The 14,493-nt window shown below is 43.2% G+C and overlaps 1 protein-coding gene across 1 annotated transcript in view; it reads right to left on the bottom strand.

The window, feature by feature from the left end:
* The window catches only part of tln2b (talin 2b), an 86,058-nt gene that overhangs the window by 24,912 nt on the left and 46,653 nt on the right, over window positions 1-14,493 (bottom strand). Inside the window, exons 10-27 of the mRNA XM_061076090.1 lie at window positions 13,401-13,556; window positions 12,574-12,675; window positions 12,388-12,464; window positions 11,000-11,183; window positions 10,402-10,515; window positions 9,659-9,767; window positions 8,836-9,044; window positions 8,518-8,616; window positions 7,767-7,934; window positions 6,546-6,840; window positions 4,673-4,839; window positions 3,492-3,620; window positions 2,163-2,276; window positions 1,873-1,986; window positions 1,621-1,755; window positions 1,374-1,502; window positions 1,152-1,254; window positions 15-223 (exon numbers count right to left, since the gene is read on the bottom strand). Coding sequence (XP_060932073.1) covers window positions 15-223; window positions 1,152-1,254; window positions 1,374-1,502; window positions 1,621-1,755; window positions 1,873-1,986; window positions 2,163-2,276; window positions 3,492-3,620; window positions 4,673-4,839; window positions 6,546-6,840; window positions 7,767-7,934; window positions 8,518-8,616; window positions 8,836-9,044; window positions 9,659-9,767; window positions 10,402-10,515; window positions 11,000-11,183; window positions 12,388-12,464; window positions 12,574-12,675; window positions 13,401-13,556 — 2,613 coding nt within the window. The remainder of the gene's footprint in view (window positions 1-14; window positions 224-1,151; window positions 1,255-1,373; window positions 1,503-1,620; window positions 1,756-1,872; window positions 1,987-2,162; window positions 2,277-3,491; window positions 3,621-4,672; window positions 4,840-6,545; window positions 6,841-7,766; window positions 7,935-8,517; window positions 8,617-8,835; window positions 9,045-9,658; window positions 9,768-10,401; window positions 10,516-10,999; window positions 11,184-12,387; window positions 12,465-12,573; window positions 12,676-13,400; window positions 13,557-14,493) is intronic.

Genomic DNA, 14,493 nt, shown 5'->3' on the forward strand with positions numbered 1-14,493 from the left:
TTTCCGTGATATACCTGCGCCAGTCTCTGCTGACTCTCAGCATCTCCGGGGTGAACCAGGGCCTGGTGGGCTTCGTGGATCAACATGGCCGAGCCCTCCATGACGCATTGGGCTGAGTCGAGCATTGCAGCAGCAGCCTGCGGCTCCTTGGTGCTGGCTGCCACGCCCCTGGCTGCTTGGGCCAGTGTCCTTAAAGCCTGGGCTGTCTCTCTGGCAGCCACACCTGCAAACAACCGGCCACACACAGCAGACGATATCATACTGAAAACTTAAACATATAAATATAATAACAGATGATAAACTGACTGTTATATATGTGCTACAGACAATCTACTGTGCTGTCTATAGATATATTACAGGCATACTATTCTAAAATACAGAGGAGATAAGATGTTCCCTTTCTCCTCTGCCGTACCTTTTAATGTAGTTACAATAAGAAATCATGTTTCTGCAGAAATCGTAACTGACACCACACTAAACACATTCATTTCAAGCTCATTACCTTTGCTTTGCAGCCTCCTGTTTAAGCAACACAAACTGAGACCAATGTGCATTTCCTGTCCTCTTACTATAATTGTAATAGCATTGCTGAAATGAGCCGGCGGGGGCTTGGTGGTGCCACGCTGCGAACAAAACTGATACAGAAATGCCCTCATTGTTTAAATAAATTAGTTAATATAATAAAGATGGCCCCCACATGGGAGCTGACCTTAACTTATTATACATACACAGCGCAGATGAGAAAAAAAGAGCAGCAAATTGCATCAAATTGCATTAGCTAGCCAAGTGGAGCCATTTGCTGATGGAATGTTAAATGTGGTGAAAATAAGATTAATGAGCACATTGAGCAGCGAGCGGCACCCTGGGCCACAGCACGGCGCGCTGCTCTAGAGCATTGTTAGAAAATGTTATTCTCTATCTGTCTTCATCTCTTCTCCCCTGAGATCTTCAATTACGCCAGAATGGACGGCAAAATGGCCGAGGCAGGCTGGATTCAATGGGCTCAGTTTAAGGCAATAGCAGCAGCACAAATAAAGGAATCATGATTTTCTCTACCTGCTCTATCCCCACACCGCCATTTCCAATACAATACAGGTTACAGTCAGTAATCTAGGTATATTTATCATATCCATCACCTCTTTCTGTTTTACCTGTATAATGTTCGTTGCCCTGTGCCGCACACGTTAGCAGCTGAGCCATGGACGAGCCCACAGCCTTAGAGGTACTCCCCAAGTCCTGGGCACACTTCTCCAGCTGCATCAGAACACATAAATACTATTTGATTCACAGATTCTATCACTTAAATATGTCAACATTTCAGCAGTTGAACGTCTAAAGTGAAATTTTACACTTTAACTCCACGATGTACCGACCGTTTCCCCAGGAAGAGGTTTGAGTTGAGCATCGATGACGGACATCTTGGCATCCTGAAGCTCACTCTTGAGTGTCTGGACTGTCTTCAGGGCTGAGTCGATCTCCAGAGGACCACATGCTTCATGGGCCTTTAAGCAACACACACACATATATAAATATTACTCATAGGCACACAAGCATCCATTATGCAGAACAGACAGTTACCAATGTGCACCGTTACATGAAAACCGTGTTGTGTGCAGATACCTTCTGAGTGGCAGTCCTGAGCTCTGCCAGGCAGGTAGCCAGGTTCTTGGCACACTGGCCCAGTTGCATAGCAGCAGCCTGGTCAGCCACCGTCGGAACGGCTGACTTTGCAGATGCCACCATCTTACTTCCAGGCTGAGGGATGGTGACAGAACAACAATAACAAATTCATTGCTTCCAGTGCATAAAAAGGTTCTTTGTATAATGATAGAGATTGATGGGTGCTGGCTGTGTCATGGTGAGAGGAAGAACCTGTAGGAAGCTCTGGCTGGCCATGATGAGGGCGAGCTGGGCACCCAGCTCCTCAGGCTGGGCCTGGCTGCTCCTCATGCCCTGCACCAAATGGGGGATGCTATCCGCTACTCCCTGCATTCAAACACATGTCATGCATATTTCATATCCACATCATCACATGTGAAAGAGAAAAATTGATCCTAACCTACCAAAACATTAATATTTTATGGGTTAAAGGTTTCCCCCTGGTTTTTTGACTTTGTTTTTTAAAAACACAAGAGCTCATAAGAGAGAGTTCATGATCGTACCTTGCAGCTGTGAACGAGCTGTTGATGTGAGACTGTATTTTTGTTGGAGGCAGCTGCGTTCTGTGCAGCTGCGATGGTCTGAGTAGCAGCAGCCGCCGCTTGCTTTGCAGCTATCTGTTCAGAGGGTCGGAAAAGAAAATATTTAGACACTGTAAGAGATTGGTGCTGACTGACTGAGGAGCATTCATTTCCTCTCCGACCAGTATTACTACTGCAACAAGGCGGTAATGTTTTCACCCCTGCCTGTGTTTTTACTGACTTCCATGAAACCAGAAAACAACCCATTAACTTTTGCTGTGGATCAGGACAAAGGGGCGGATCAGGGAAATTAACTTTCCCAAGGCATAATAAAAATGGAGATTATGATTTCATGATGTTGGCTTGACCGAATTTAAGGAAAGTGTTGGGCCTTGTGTGTTGTTATGTTCTAATCAAACTAAGGTGGGTCAAATACCAAAATGATTAGGAAGAAGGAAGAAAGGATGAAGAAAAATAATCAATTAAAAACCCTTAAAAGCACTCTATACTATACATATATATATATATTTAGGTTGAGGGTTATATTTTTTTATAGGTTTTATTTTGTCTGTTGATTAGTGAGCCCTGTTCCAATCAAATAAACAAACAAATAAGTTAAATAATTACTGCTTCGCTCACATTCATTCCCAGACAAATTAGTTTGACACGAAGCCAAGGAGAGGCACTTTTTTTATTGTGCATTTAATTTATTTACTTCTATGTTTGGGTCCAAATAAAAGCGCTGAATCAATCACCTGGACGATTAAAAACACCTTAATGAGTCTAAATGTGTCTGAGATAAATTCTCCATGATTCATGGCACTTTGGTCTTCACTGGCTCACACACATTTCCTTGATGGAGGCGACCATTAGCAGTAATACTGAGACCATCTGATGCAGGGAGGTGGACTGAGATATACGTGCTGATCCCAGCCCAGGGTAATGCACGGTTTATGTGACTGGGAAATTGAGCATCGAGCGTTCCGGAGCGAGGGGGGGGCCCAGTCATTAGGGGCAAACTGATACCAAGGACTACACACAGATCTCAACAGGGAGATAGTTCATTCACAGCACTAATGGGATTTGTTGCTCACTGCTACGTGAGAGAGAAATAACACAGAGAAGAAAAATACTAAATGGGCCGTTTTCATACAAATGACCGGTGAAGCATTTCATTATTCACATTCTTTTCCTAATGTCTAAACAGAGACACAGAAACAGAAAGATGTTTGTGTGACATGATTGCCGGTAAGGAGTCTTATTTTGATGAAGGTCAAACGACACAAAGACGAGAGGGCGCCGATGACTCACCTCCAGTCTGTTGACCAGTTTTTTCTTGATGGCGTTCTGAGCTGCAGCGTTAGTGGCAACACGGAGTCCCTCAGCTGCCTCTCGGAGCCGCTGCTGCTGGTCCTCGTTCTCTGGGTAGGCCGCCGCCCCCTGACAGTGCACAAACACACATAAACACATAAACACATCCATCGCCCACAATCAGATGGATATACTGCATATATAGAGACAAACACACAATATAAAATCAGACCACAGCCATTCAATTCGAACATCTCCTGTTATGCATGTGGTACAATTGATGCAAAGAGGCATTTAGCTCTGTCTGCTTTCTGACAGTTTCCAAGGAAACCGTCAGTGGCAGATTCCCACTTCCTCTTTGATAACGGCAGTGATGTGGTGATTAATGTGTCACAGATCAGAAACATCTAACGAGCCATAAGCAGTGTTTCACTTTCTCGGGTATTTCACACTGATAATATCCGGCTCGAACGTTGCCAGGGGCTTATTAACAGCCACTGATGCTGCACCCTTTTATTTCGGATGTGAAATCATGCTGGTAGTTAGTGCTGACAATAACGCCAAAATGTTTATTCTCTAAAATAGCAAAGCAATTTAGGCCCAGTTCATCTTGTAACACTGCACTCAGTGTGAGATGAGACATGTAATTTACAGGAGCTGATAGAAAAAGAAGGCAACTAAATAAAATGCAACAATATCAATATAATTTCTGGATCAAATACTTTGTTAATTCCACCAAGGAGGTTATGTTTTCACCCCTGTCCATTTGTTGGACACATAACAAAACAGATTCTCATTAAATTTCATTGAGGGGTGGGACATGACGCAAGGAGGAACCATTAATATTTGGTGTCGATCCAGATCAGGGGGAAGATGCAGGAAAAAATGTTTCACTTTCTTTAATGTTGTGATATTTCTCAGAGATTTACAATTTGGTGCAGATTCAAATAAAAACCTGGTCTAGAGAATTTGAATGTGGTTTAATAAGGGAACTGTTGGGCCTTGGCGGAGGTGTACGCTCAACTTCTAGTTTGCAAAATGGTCCATGTAAAGTGAAATGTGTACTTTGTATTATTTTGTATAAATGACTAAAGCTACAGGAGCAGTAAGGTAATATTTTGATATTAGCAAATAGTTGGTCATTTTTAGTGCTTTACATTGTGAGAGTAAACCATCCTCACCTTAGCGGCCTCCACCATGCGAGCGGTGGCGTCAGCCAGGAGTTTGGCAGCAGCCAGAAGTTTCTTGGAGTTGTCCACGTCCACTTCAGCCTCTGCATCAGACCTCATGGCATTGACCAAGTCAGAAGTGGCCTGAGCTAACACCCGGGCCTGGCGCACCATCTCGCCTGTTCACACATGAAGACCCACACAATTATTAAGGTTTTCAACTAAGATATACCAATAAACCAAGTACTTTGAAGTATCCTGAAATGATCTATTTTCTACAGTGAAAATCCTGAAATGTTCTATTCCACAGTTAAAATGTTGGACTTTACTTTGAAGAATCTCCAAATCAATCCAGTAAAAATGTTTGATATTCAGTATGTAGTTAGTCAGAAAGGACATGAACACAGGCATAGCAGTCTCTCTCTGAACTTATTGAGCAAAGTGTTTTTACAGTACTTTGAAGTATCCTGAAATGATCTATTTTCTACAGTGAAAATCCTGAAATGATCTATTCCACAGTGAAAATGTTGGACTTTATTTTGAAAAATCTCCAAATCTACGCAGTAAAAATGTTTGCTATTCAGTATGTAGGTAATCAGAGAAGTCCTGAACACGGGCATATCCGTCTCTCTCCGAACTTATTGAGCAAAGTGAACAACCAATAACCAATAAAATTCAGTTTGTGTTGTAAAGCCGAGACTGAGTCTGTCTATTTCTTTAACTCTGTTTTCATTGTGGGCTGAATATTGTGTAGCTTCTTTGAGGATTTAAGAATGATGACCAAGATTCAGTTGTTGTCAGGAGTGCAGAAAACATTTCTTTAAAAAAAAAAACATATTCTTCCTTAACAAACCGACAAAGACAGCTGCATATGCTGTCAAATTGTGTCAGTGATGGATGAGTTTGTGCCTCATAAGTACTGGTGTAGGTGAATCAAAGGTCGGTGTGTGATATGAATAAAATCCTCTGTCATATAGATAATTTTCAGTATTTTGTGAAATATTATCTTTCAGCATTCAGACACTGTAGAGATATAAAAAAAAACAAAGGACATATCAGAACCAAAAACATTGTCAGGTTTACATTTTCCCATGGAAATGACAGGATGTCTGTCATCACATCATTCAAACACATTGCATCAAGTGGACAGTGTATAGGTGTAGTGGTCCTGCGAGCCACATCATTGTTTTCACCTTCATGTGCTCTCATAGCTGAAGCTTACTGGTGAGTCATCCTCTCTGCCTCGCACAAATGAAAGTCTTCAGAATATATAAATGTACCATCACCCCACTCACCTGCTATAAAAAAGAAAACTTGTGTTTCCCAAACACCCACCTACAGCTAGAAATAACTCACCCAGAGATGTCTTTGAGAGACAAGCTATCTGGGAGCTTTACAACCTACATCCTGTGGCCTTGGGAAACAACAAATACCTGTAGAATGAACAACTACAATCACTGGATGCGGATCCACTGCTTCACATTTTTTATTTTTTTCTGGTTGAAAAAGGTTACTTCTTCCCAAAATGCCCAGGTCATGTGTTTCCTTTTAAGTTTCAAAGCCTCCCTGATGTTGATTGGGACCAGACTGAGCGCTGTGTAGTGGTTTTGGATGACATGTCTCCTACAACCCCTTGAGAATTGGCTGGGTTTGCGAATTCTTCAGCCTCATGACATGAACCATAACAAATATCTTTGAAGACGTTTGAACCGCATCTTAAAGATGACTTAATATGTGTGCGAATGTGTACAATGTCCTCCGGCGCTCTGTCAAGGGGAATCCGGTATTAATTAGCGAGCACATGACTCGTTATCTTTAGTCCTTGTTGTGAATAAACAGGCTTGGATTAAATCAGGGGACATTTTCTGTCTTTTTTTGTGCTCACCAGCATCCCCCATGGAGGTGAAGATGTTCTCCGTCACGTTCATGATCGTGTCTGTGGCCTGGTCGTAGCGCCCGATGGGTTCTCCACAGCTGGCGTAGTGGCGGACGTGTTGCAGCAGGTCGCTGAGGGACTGGCTCACCACGCTGGCTGCCGCCCCGACCTGCTTCAGCAGCTCGCCGTCGTCGCTGGCCGAGCGGCACGCTTTGACACAGGTCTCCACGGAGCGGTCCACCAGCTTCCCGGCCTCCACCAGCTGGTCCTGACACACCGGGGAGCTGATGGTTGGACTCACCACCTGCAGCACACACACAGTTGGTCATAGAGGCTCAAGAAAAAAATGTCAAGAATTGAGGAATAGGTTGATTCTTTCTATTTCTAAGGTAATTATTTAATTTAACCGAGAATAACAACTCAAGTTGTTTTAAATGTGTTATATAAATGAACTTGATATTGACTTTTAAAATGCATTGCAGTTGTTTATTCGTTTCTGATATAAAAAAAAAGCTGTTTAGTTTTTTTTTTTTATTAGTTAGCAAGTTTACACCAAAACTACTCAACCAAGGGCCAAGGAAGAACCCATTAAATCTTGGTGCAGATGTTGATCAGGGTTTTATATCTGTAACTTTCTTTAACAATGTGTTACATTTGATTAATTTTCAGTTGTTTTCTCAGACAATAATTCACAGATCTTGAATAAAAAAATAATTGGTTGACTGATCTCTTTGAGTATGTGCAATTTGGTGCTTATCCACATAAAACACATGTGATTGGGACTGTCGGGCCTTGGCGGAGGTACACACTGTTTAGACCAAGTTCCAGATTGCAGGATCCTAGAATTTTTTGCATCACTTTCAATATTACTGTGAGACATTTTTGCACATTATTGTGAATTTCTCAGGAAATAGTGTGTTGAATTTGATGTAAATCCAAATCAGGTGTTTAGATCTGTGGAGTCCATCAGTTTATGCAATTTAGGTTATCAGACCTTCCCTTTATTCTTCTATTAGAAGAGCTGAAATATAAAACTGTTTGGCCTTGGGTTAGGGGCCATTCCACCTTTATTAAAGATACATGAATCTTAATAGTTCCAAAGTGAAAATCAAATTAAGCTACACTGACTAACGCAATATATCCTAACTAGAATATTTACTCGGATTTCCTGCCTCCTCGGACGTCCTTTACCGACTCGGCTGCAGAGATGAACAAGTCTTAGATAAATACCTTGGTGCAGGCGACCAGCTGTGAGGTGGACAGGGCACACTGAGTGGCAGCTGCGATCACCCGGTTCTGCAGCACGCTGTCCTCGGCCACCTGGGCCACGTTCTTGGCCTTCAGGACCAACATAGCAGCTGCATTGGCCACCGCTTTGGCCAGATTCATCAGGGTGTCCTGCAACATATTAATCAATGTCCTTCACTGGAACACGGCACAGCTGCGCACATGTGACTGAAGGGACGGGGGAAAGCAAATGTTTATTTTAACTCATTTTGTCCGAATGATTTATGGACAACTCATCAAGGCACCTGCAGCAAATTGCAAATAGTGATAATGACTTTTTCGGATGTGAAATGATAAATCACATCTGTTATTAAGTACAGCAAATGGAGAGACTCCGCTACACCGATGTTCATGTAGCAGATTATTGACTCAAGGTCTGTGACACAGGGAATGTGGGATTAACACCAACGGCTGTAAGGAGACATCCAAGAAGTAAAAATATGTGCATGTGGGAGATAATTGAATTTTGAATAGAATAAGAATAAATGAGACAGATAGGAAGAGCTATAGATAAGCTGTCTGAGACACCGTGTCATCCCACTTATAAAAGCTCTGCTTCTGACACATTGTTATACGGCCTGAGGTGATTACATAAGAGCGTATGGACATTTTTAAAGGCGTCCTGAGATTTGGTGTGTTTGCCTTCCTGTTTGGCCGGCGGTGTCATAGGAACAGTGAGTGCATGGTGTCCAACCTGGAACTTCTCATCGGTCTCGCCCTCCCCCATGTGACGGAGCAGGTCCCCGCTGGCCTGTCCGATGCTTCCTGCCGCGGTCAGCACCGTCTGCCTGGGCTGTGTGACAGGGACATCACCACAATCATTACACTGGCCCCTTCTCAAACAGGTCTCCATGAATTATCTAAAACAAACTTCTGGGTCAGAACTCCTCCCAGTATGCATTTCTTTAATACAACTTCAGTGGGACATAAAAGGAAAGACACTGTGTGCTGCTACCAGGATCACAGAGGAAGATGAAGTGCGGGTCAGTCCAACAACCGGTGGGTGACTCACCTCGGCGGCTGCAGGCTCAACGGATCGAAGCAGATCTGATACGGCTCCTGCCAACATCCTGGCAGCACCCATGAGCTTGTGTCCGCTGCCCACCTCATCCTCCATCAGCGCCGCGAGCAGTTTGACACCCTTGGACATCTCGGTGAGATTGGAGGAGATGGTGGAGATGGCGCAGCCCACCGCCGTGTAGTCCGTTTCTGTGGGCTCACCTGCGGAGGACGGACGGCCATCATTTCAAATTACCCCTCTACCGTGCATCATAATTTGTCGCGCAGCTGCCACGTTGGTTTAGCTAATGCACGGGGCAGCGTGCGTCTCACACACGGTAACACACTCATCAACGTCAGTGTCCTAATTAGAGCCAATTCGAAATGGTTCCACGGAGATGAGCACGTCGAGGCAGCAAGTGGCCCTGAAGAAAAACTTTGTGTTTGGAGTGAGGGGGAGTGTAAGTGCAACCAAACAGATGGTGAGGTAAGATTAAAACCCTGCAAATGTCTGGCAAGAGCTCGACTGGCGCTCCGCCAAACAACACGGGGAGCAGAGAGAGAGATGCTGCCAGTACGTCAGGACAACAAGTTCACCATTTTATTCATCATAAAAATCTGAAATTCGCCCTTGTTTGAAAAGATCCTAATCAGTGAGTGTTTAACTCTGACAATGATGTGAAGATAGACGATATCTTTTTCACAACAGGTCCATTTCCTTTTAGAGCTTTGTCCAGTGCACTCATCATAAACCAGGATTCTGGTGTCGGAATAAAGGAAAAACTGAAAATGATAATGTGCCATCTTTTAGCTGCTTGGTATTCTCCATTACTCACCTGCAGTGAGATTGACCACAGATGCCGTTCCAGCGGTGATAGCATCGACCTGAGAGTGGATTTCATGTTTGGATTCATCCACTTTGTTCCGAACCCAAACCCTGGAAGCCTTTCGGAGGAGGAGGAGGAGGAAAAGCAGATCTGTTGGCTTTCATCACTGTGGGTGATTTTCAACTCGTATAAACTTTTTTTGTGCGGGATTAAAGGACTCTGGCTGTAACACCTACAGCTTTGGAAACACTCAAGCATTAAATACGGCCTCCACATCTACAGTCGATTCTGCATCTTAATTATATTTGACAAATCAGTTTGTCTTTGATGTGATGAGCGTTCTTTAAAGCTCTCTGTGCTGAGCAGAACCAAAGGATGTGACATCAGAAAGCACAAATTCGCGATTGTTGCAACAGTGGAATCTGTCTAATTACAGAAATCTCTGTTTGTCTGTATCTGGAAAACAGATCTTGAAACTGATCATCTCATCGACTTAGCATCTATGGAATGTGAAGGGGCAATGGGAGGACAGTGACAATTTTGGTGAGATTTTGACATGCTATACATTCAATATTAAACTTAATAAAAATGCAGCTCATCAAGATGTTGCCCCTTCCAAACAGACATGTTTCACAGGATGTCTAGTTACTTCACTAGTTGCTATAACTGATGGGTCATGGAGAGGGTCCTTCATCTATCCATGCTGCATCTATTCTAAAACACACTGTGCAGTAAGTGGAGAGTAGACTCACCAAGTCATGTCCCAGTGGAGGAAGATTATCAACATGTCCCAGGTCGGCTTGGGCCTGTTGCACAGCCTGCATGCTGCTGTTGATGGTTCCCATCAGGGCCTGCTGGGCCAGACTCTGACAACAGCAAACAACACAGTTTGCAAATGACTGAACAGAAGCAATCTAAATACACAACATGCGTTGTCTGCGAGTGCAAAATTGTGAATCTCTCAGTCATTCAGTCTAATATCTCTGAGCCGCAGGAGTCAGATGAGCTTTTACTGAGTATAAGGAATTTCTCATTCCCTATCTCACTCACGGCCATATTCATATTGTTCATGGGGGTGATTGTTGACAGCAGGGACCATAAGTAATATTTCACCACCACTCAACACCACAGATCAGATTTACATAAAAGAGAGTGATGCACCTCAGATGCTTTAAAAACAGGAGCAATGATCATTTTTTCATCTCACTGTATTTTACTTGAACAAACTTGCCTTAGGCTAAATGCTACAAGTTTATTTTCGAATATGGTGACATTAGGGATTTCTTTTTACATCTGGTGCATTTCTCTGAGACACTGTGTTTGCTTGCAATAGCAAGTGTTTTGACTCACCAGCGGGGGCATGTGTCCTCTGTGCATCTGCCCCATGGTGATTTGCTGCTGGGCCGAGGGCATAGTCCCCACATTGAATGTGTCAGGGCCGCCGATGGAGCCCGACCGGATGATGCCCGGTAGTGCTACAGAGCCATGCTCCACTCGACCCACTCGGTTGAACTGCTGCTGCAGAATTGTGGACCTAAGACGGAAGGAAAAGAGACGAGAAGAGCAGGATGAAGTGTAGGAGAAAAAGAGAGCAGGATGCAATCAAAGAAAAACGTCTGTGTAGCGGAGGGATCAGTAATATGAAGTCAAACAAAGCAAAACACAGGTTCTTTCTATTTAATCTTCTATCCTTATAGAAACACATCTGATTAATTATAGATTAACTCTTGTTACGATTAATACAACATATATAAACATGATTAATTATCTTATTTCATTATAAGTGTCTCTTTGTGTAGACAGTGGCATTGAGCTTTGTAAACATATGGAGCTGTTCATGGCTCTTGGATCTCTAAATTCTGATAATTAATCAAGATAATTATGTATCTGTTCTTAATTTAAATGACGAAAAGTACAATATTGTAATTAAAGCTATTACCACGCTTGTTAGCGACTGTTCTCAAGGTGAGTAGGTATTATCACAAAATAAATAAATATATTATAAAGGAAAATGTCTGCTTTCCTCTCCAGCTCAACAGATGCTCCTGACTCCACTGGTTAATTTTGGCTTGTTTTGAGAAGCAGCAATTAAGTCTTTATGTTGGGAACCAGGACGTGAGTAAATTGGCCCCCGAGCAGCAGGAGTACAAGGCCCCATTCTGCCTGAGAGCAGTTTCACTAACAGACCGTGTGGATTTATCATGAGAACAGATTCTCCAACTCTGTGATGGAGCCATGAGCATTAAGTTGATTTTCATCACTTTGCTAAGCGTCATGGAAAAACCAGAGAGATGGCAGAAACAACTGCTTTCAATGAGATTGTATCTTAACTCTCTGAAGATGCTTCTTTCTTTTATGAAATAATAATTTAGTGTCTTTGCCCTGAGGCAGGTTTTGTGTTTATGTTTGTAAAAACAGGGAAGAACTTTCAATTCCAAAACTCGACAATTCAAGAACAATATCTGTGATAGACATAGTGTTAATGCTGCTATAAAATTCAAAGTGCTGTGTTTTTTTTTGTCTTTAATTCTAACATTAGCTCCCTTTGGGGGGAAAGTGTGCTGGGCAGACAGAAATGTAATTAGATGCACAATTAAACAACAAGGTTAAGATTCATGAAGAATAAGTGGACTGTGCTCGCTGAATCCGAATGGTCAGCATTCCCCTGCACGAAGCAGCACCCAGACAATACAGTGGATAAAATAAAATAACACACAATACAATACAATACCACTCACTTCTTAGGGGAAACCGATTCCTCCAGCATGGTGGACTCCTCGTCTCCCTCAAGGCCGAAACGATCCTTACTCTGCTTCTGTAGTGAGGAGAACCCGACACGTCACAGCGAACAGTAGAAGACAGATGTACGGATAATTGGATATATGCTCTATGAATCCAAAGAGTTCTATTGTCCAATTACTCGCCTTTTTAAGAATGATGTCAATGTATCCCGCGATAAGTTGGGATATCTGCTCTCCCTCTGTGGTCTGGACAGAGTAGTAGCTCTCCTGGTACTCTCCGAAATCCTTGAGAGATTCAGAGCAAATCAAGTCACAGTGTTCCAACATCTATCCGGCACTGGTAACAAATTCTATATCTCATAAGGGCCTCACAATCAGCTTACAGAGGGAATAAAAAAGTCTCACTGGCAGCGAGGTTCTCAATACACATGGCAGACTCTTCATTATTTCTAACCCCTCAACAGAAAGAAAAATGAGCTGGCTCCTACGACCCGTCCTATTTCTCCAAAGAGGTGATTAAAAAGGAGATGTAGTGAAGTTCAAAGCTTGCCGCAGAAACACAGAGGTGATTTTCTTCTCTTTTTTTTTTTTACTTTAAATCAATGTTGGCAAAAATACCTCAGGGTGTATATTTTTTTTATCTGGATAATCTATTAATCTTTGAATGGAGAACTCCTCTCCGATACTGGATGGAAACAGACAGTAGTGTTGCCAGCAGCTGGTAAAGAAAATTGAGAAAGCTTTTAGATAAATAATACATCCAGCTCTTGCACATTCTTCTCCGAGCATCTATTGTTAACTCGGATGAAATAGCTGGCGAGCAAGCTCCACACATTCAATACTGGAGGTCTGAGGTCGCAGCAATTTTTCAGGTTCTGTTTGCGTTGGAAAATGAAAACTAGGGGGAAAGATTGAATACGTGATGCAGAGCGGTGTAATTCCCCCTGTGCACCGAATGACAGAATACGTGCGATGGATTAGGAGCGAGTGGCATTCGACTATCACCGTACCAGGGTGAAGCTCTTGGGGGAGGCGGCCCATCTCTTCACTGTCGTCAGAGGCCAGTCCTGCACCATGTCCTTCGTCTTCTCATCCACTCGCATCACTGACTCCTTGGTGATCCCCAGCAGCCGCGGCACCAGCTTGTTTTTACCCTTCATCTTTTCCTGTCAGATAGGAAAAACATCAAGCGGCGTTTAATGTCTCTGTTAAAACACCCACGTGGATGATTCATCCAGGGGGCAGAAGCACAATCGCGGCCGTCCATGCTGTGTCCGTGACTTAAAGCCCAGTGAAGTGACCCAGCAGAGTTCAGCCTTGTTTAACTGATGCTTTATTGAGCAGGGTCTCCACAGACTTTGGTCCCTGTCAGCATACCAGCGTGGTGCTTCCACCCGCTCTCTGCCTGACCAGCTCCAGTGCCCTCCACGCTCTGCCCACGGAAAATCTATCGCAGCTCACTTCAGAGAGCAAGCCTGCACTTGGCTCTCCTCCAGGGGTGCAGAGGACAACACAGAAATTAGCCAGTTGTAGAGACGGTGAGATGGAAATATAATAGGTACATTTCATGTCTCCAGGCTCTTGTTTCTCTGTTATCACTGGGTTAAAATAAGGAGCTCTGACAATGGAAACAATCGGCAGAAGGGGTTTCTGGGTTCAGGGCTCTTAAACACAAGGACAGATAACATTATCCCAGTGTTCCTGATATCTTCACACAAAGGTTTATTAAAAAGCTCCATTGTTTAAGTCTACGTCAGGATTATCAAGGCTGAATCGAAGCAGGAAGTTTGATTATCTAATCTCAAGTGGGCATGATATTGTTTTAAATGGTTAGCCTTGTTTATTGTTTGGGTAAATCTGCATGTTCAATTAATCACGATAGAACAGTAGACACACACACACACACACACACACACACACACACACACACACACATACGCACACGCACACGCACAGGCACACACACACACAGGCACACGTTCACGCACACACACAGCCGGTCTCCATGACTTTAGAGGACATCACATTGACTTACATTGATTTTGTGGAGACTTACTCTAACCTTAACCAGAGGTATTACTTGCTTCACCATAACTTCAAGCT

The sequence above is a fragment of the Limanda limanda genome, chromosome 8 (genome assembly GCF_963576545.1).
Source record: "Limanda limanda chromosome 8, fLimLim1.1, whole genome shotgun sequence".
Taxonomy (NCBI): domain Eukaryota; kingdom Metazoa; phylum Chordata; class Actinopteri; order Pleuronectiformes; family Pleuronectidae; genus Limanda; species Limanda limanda.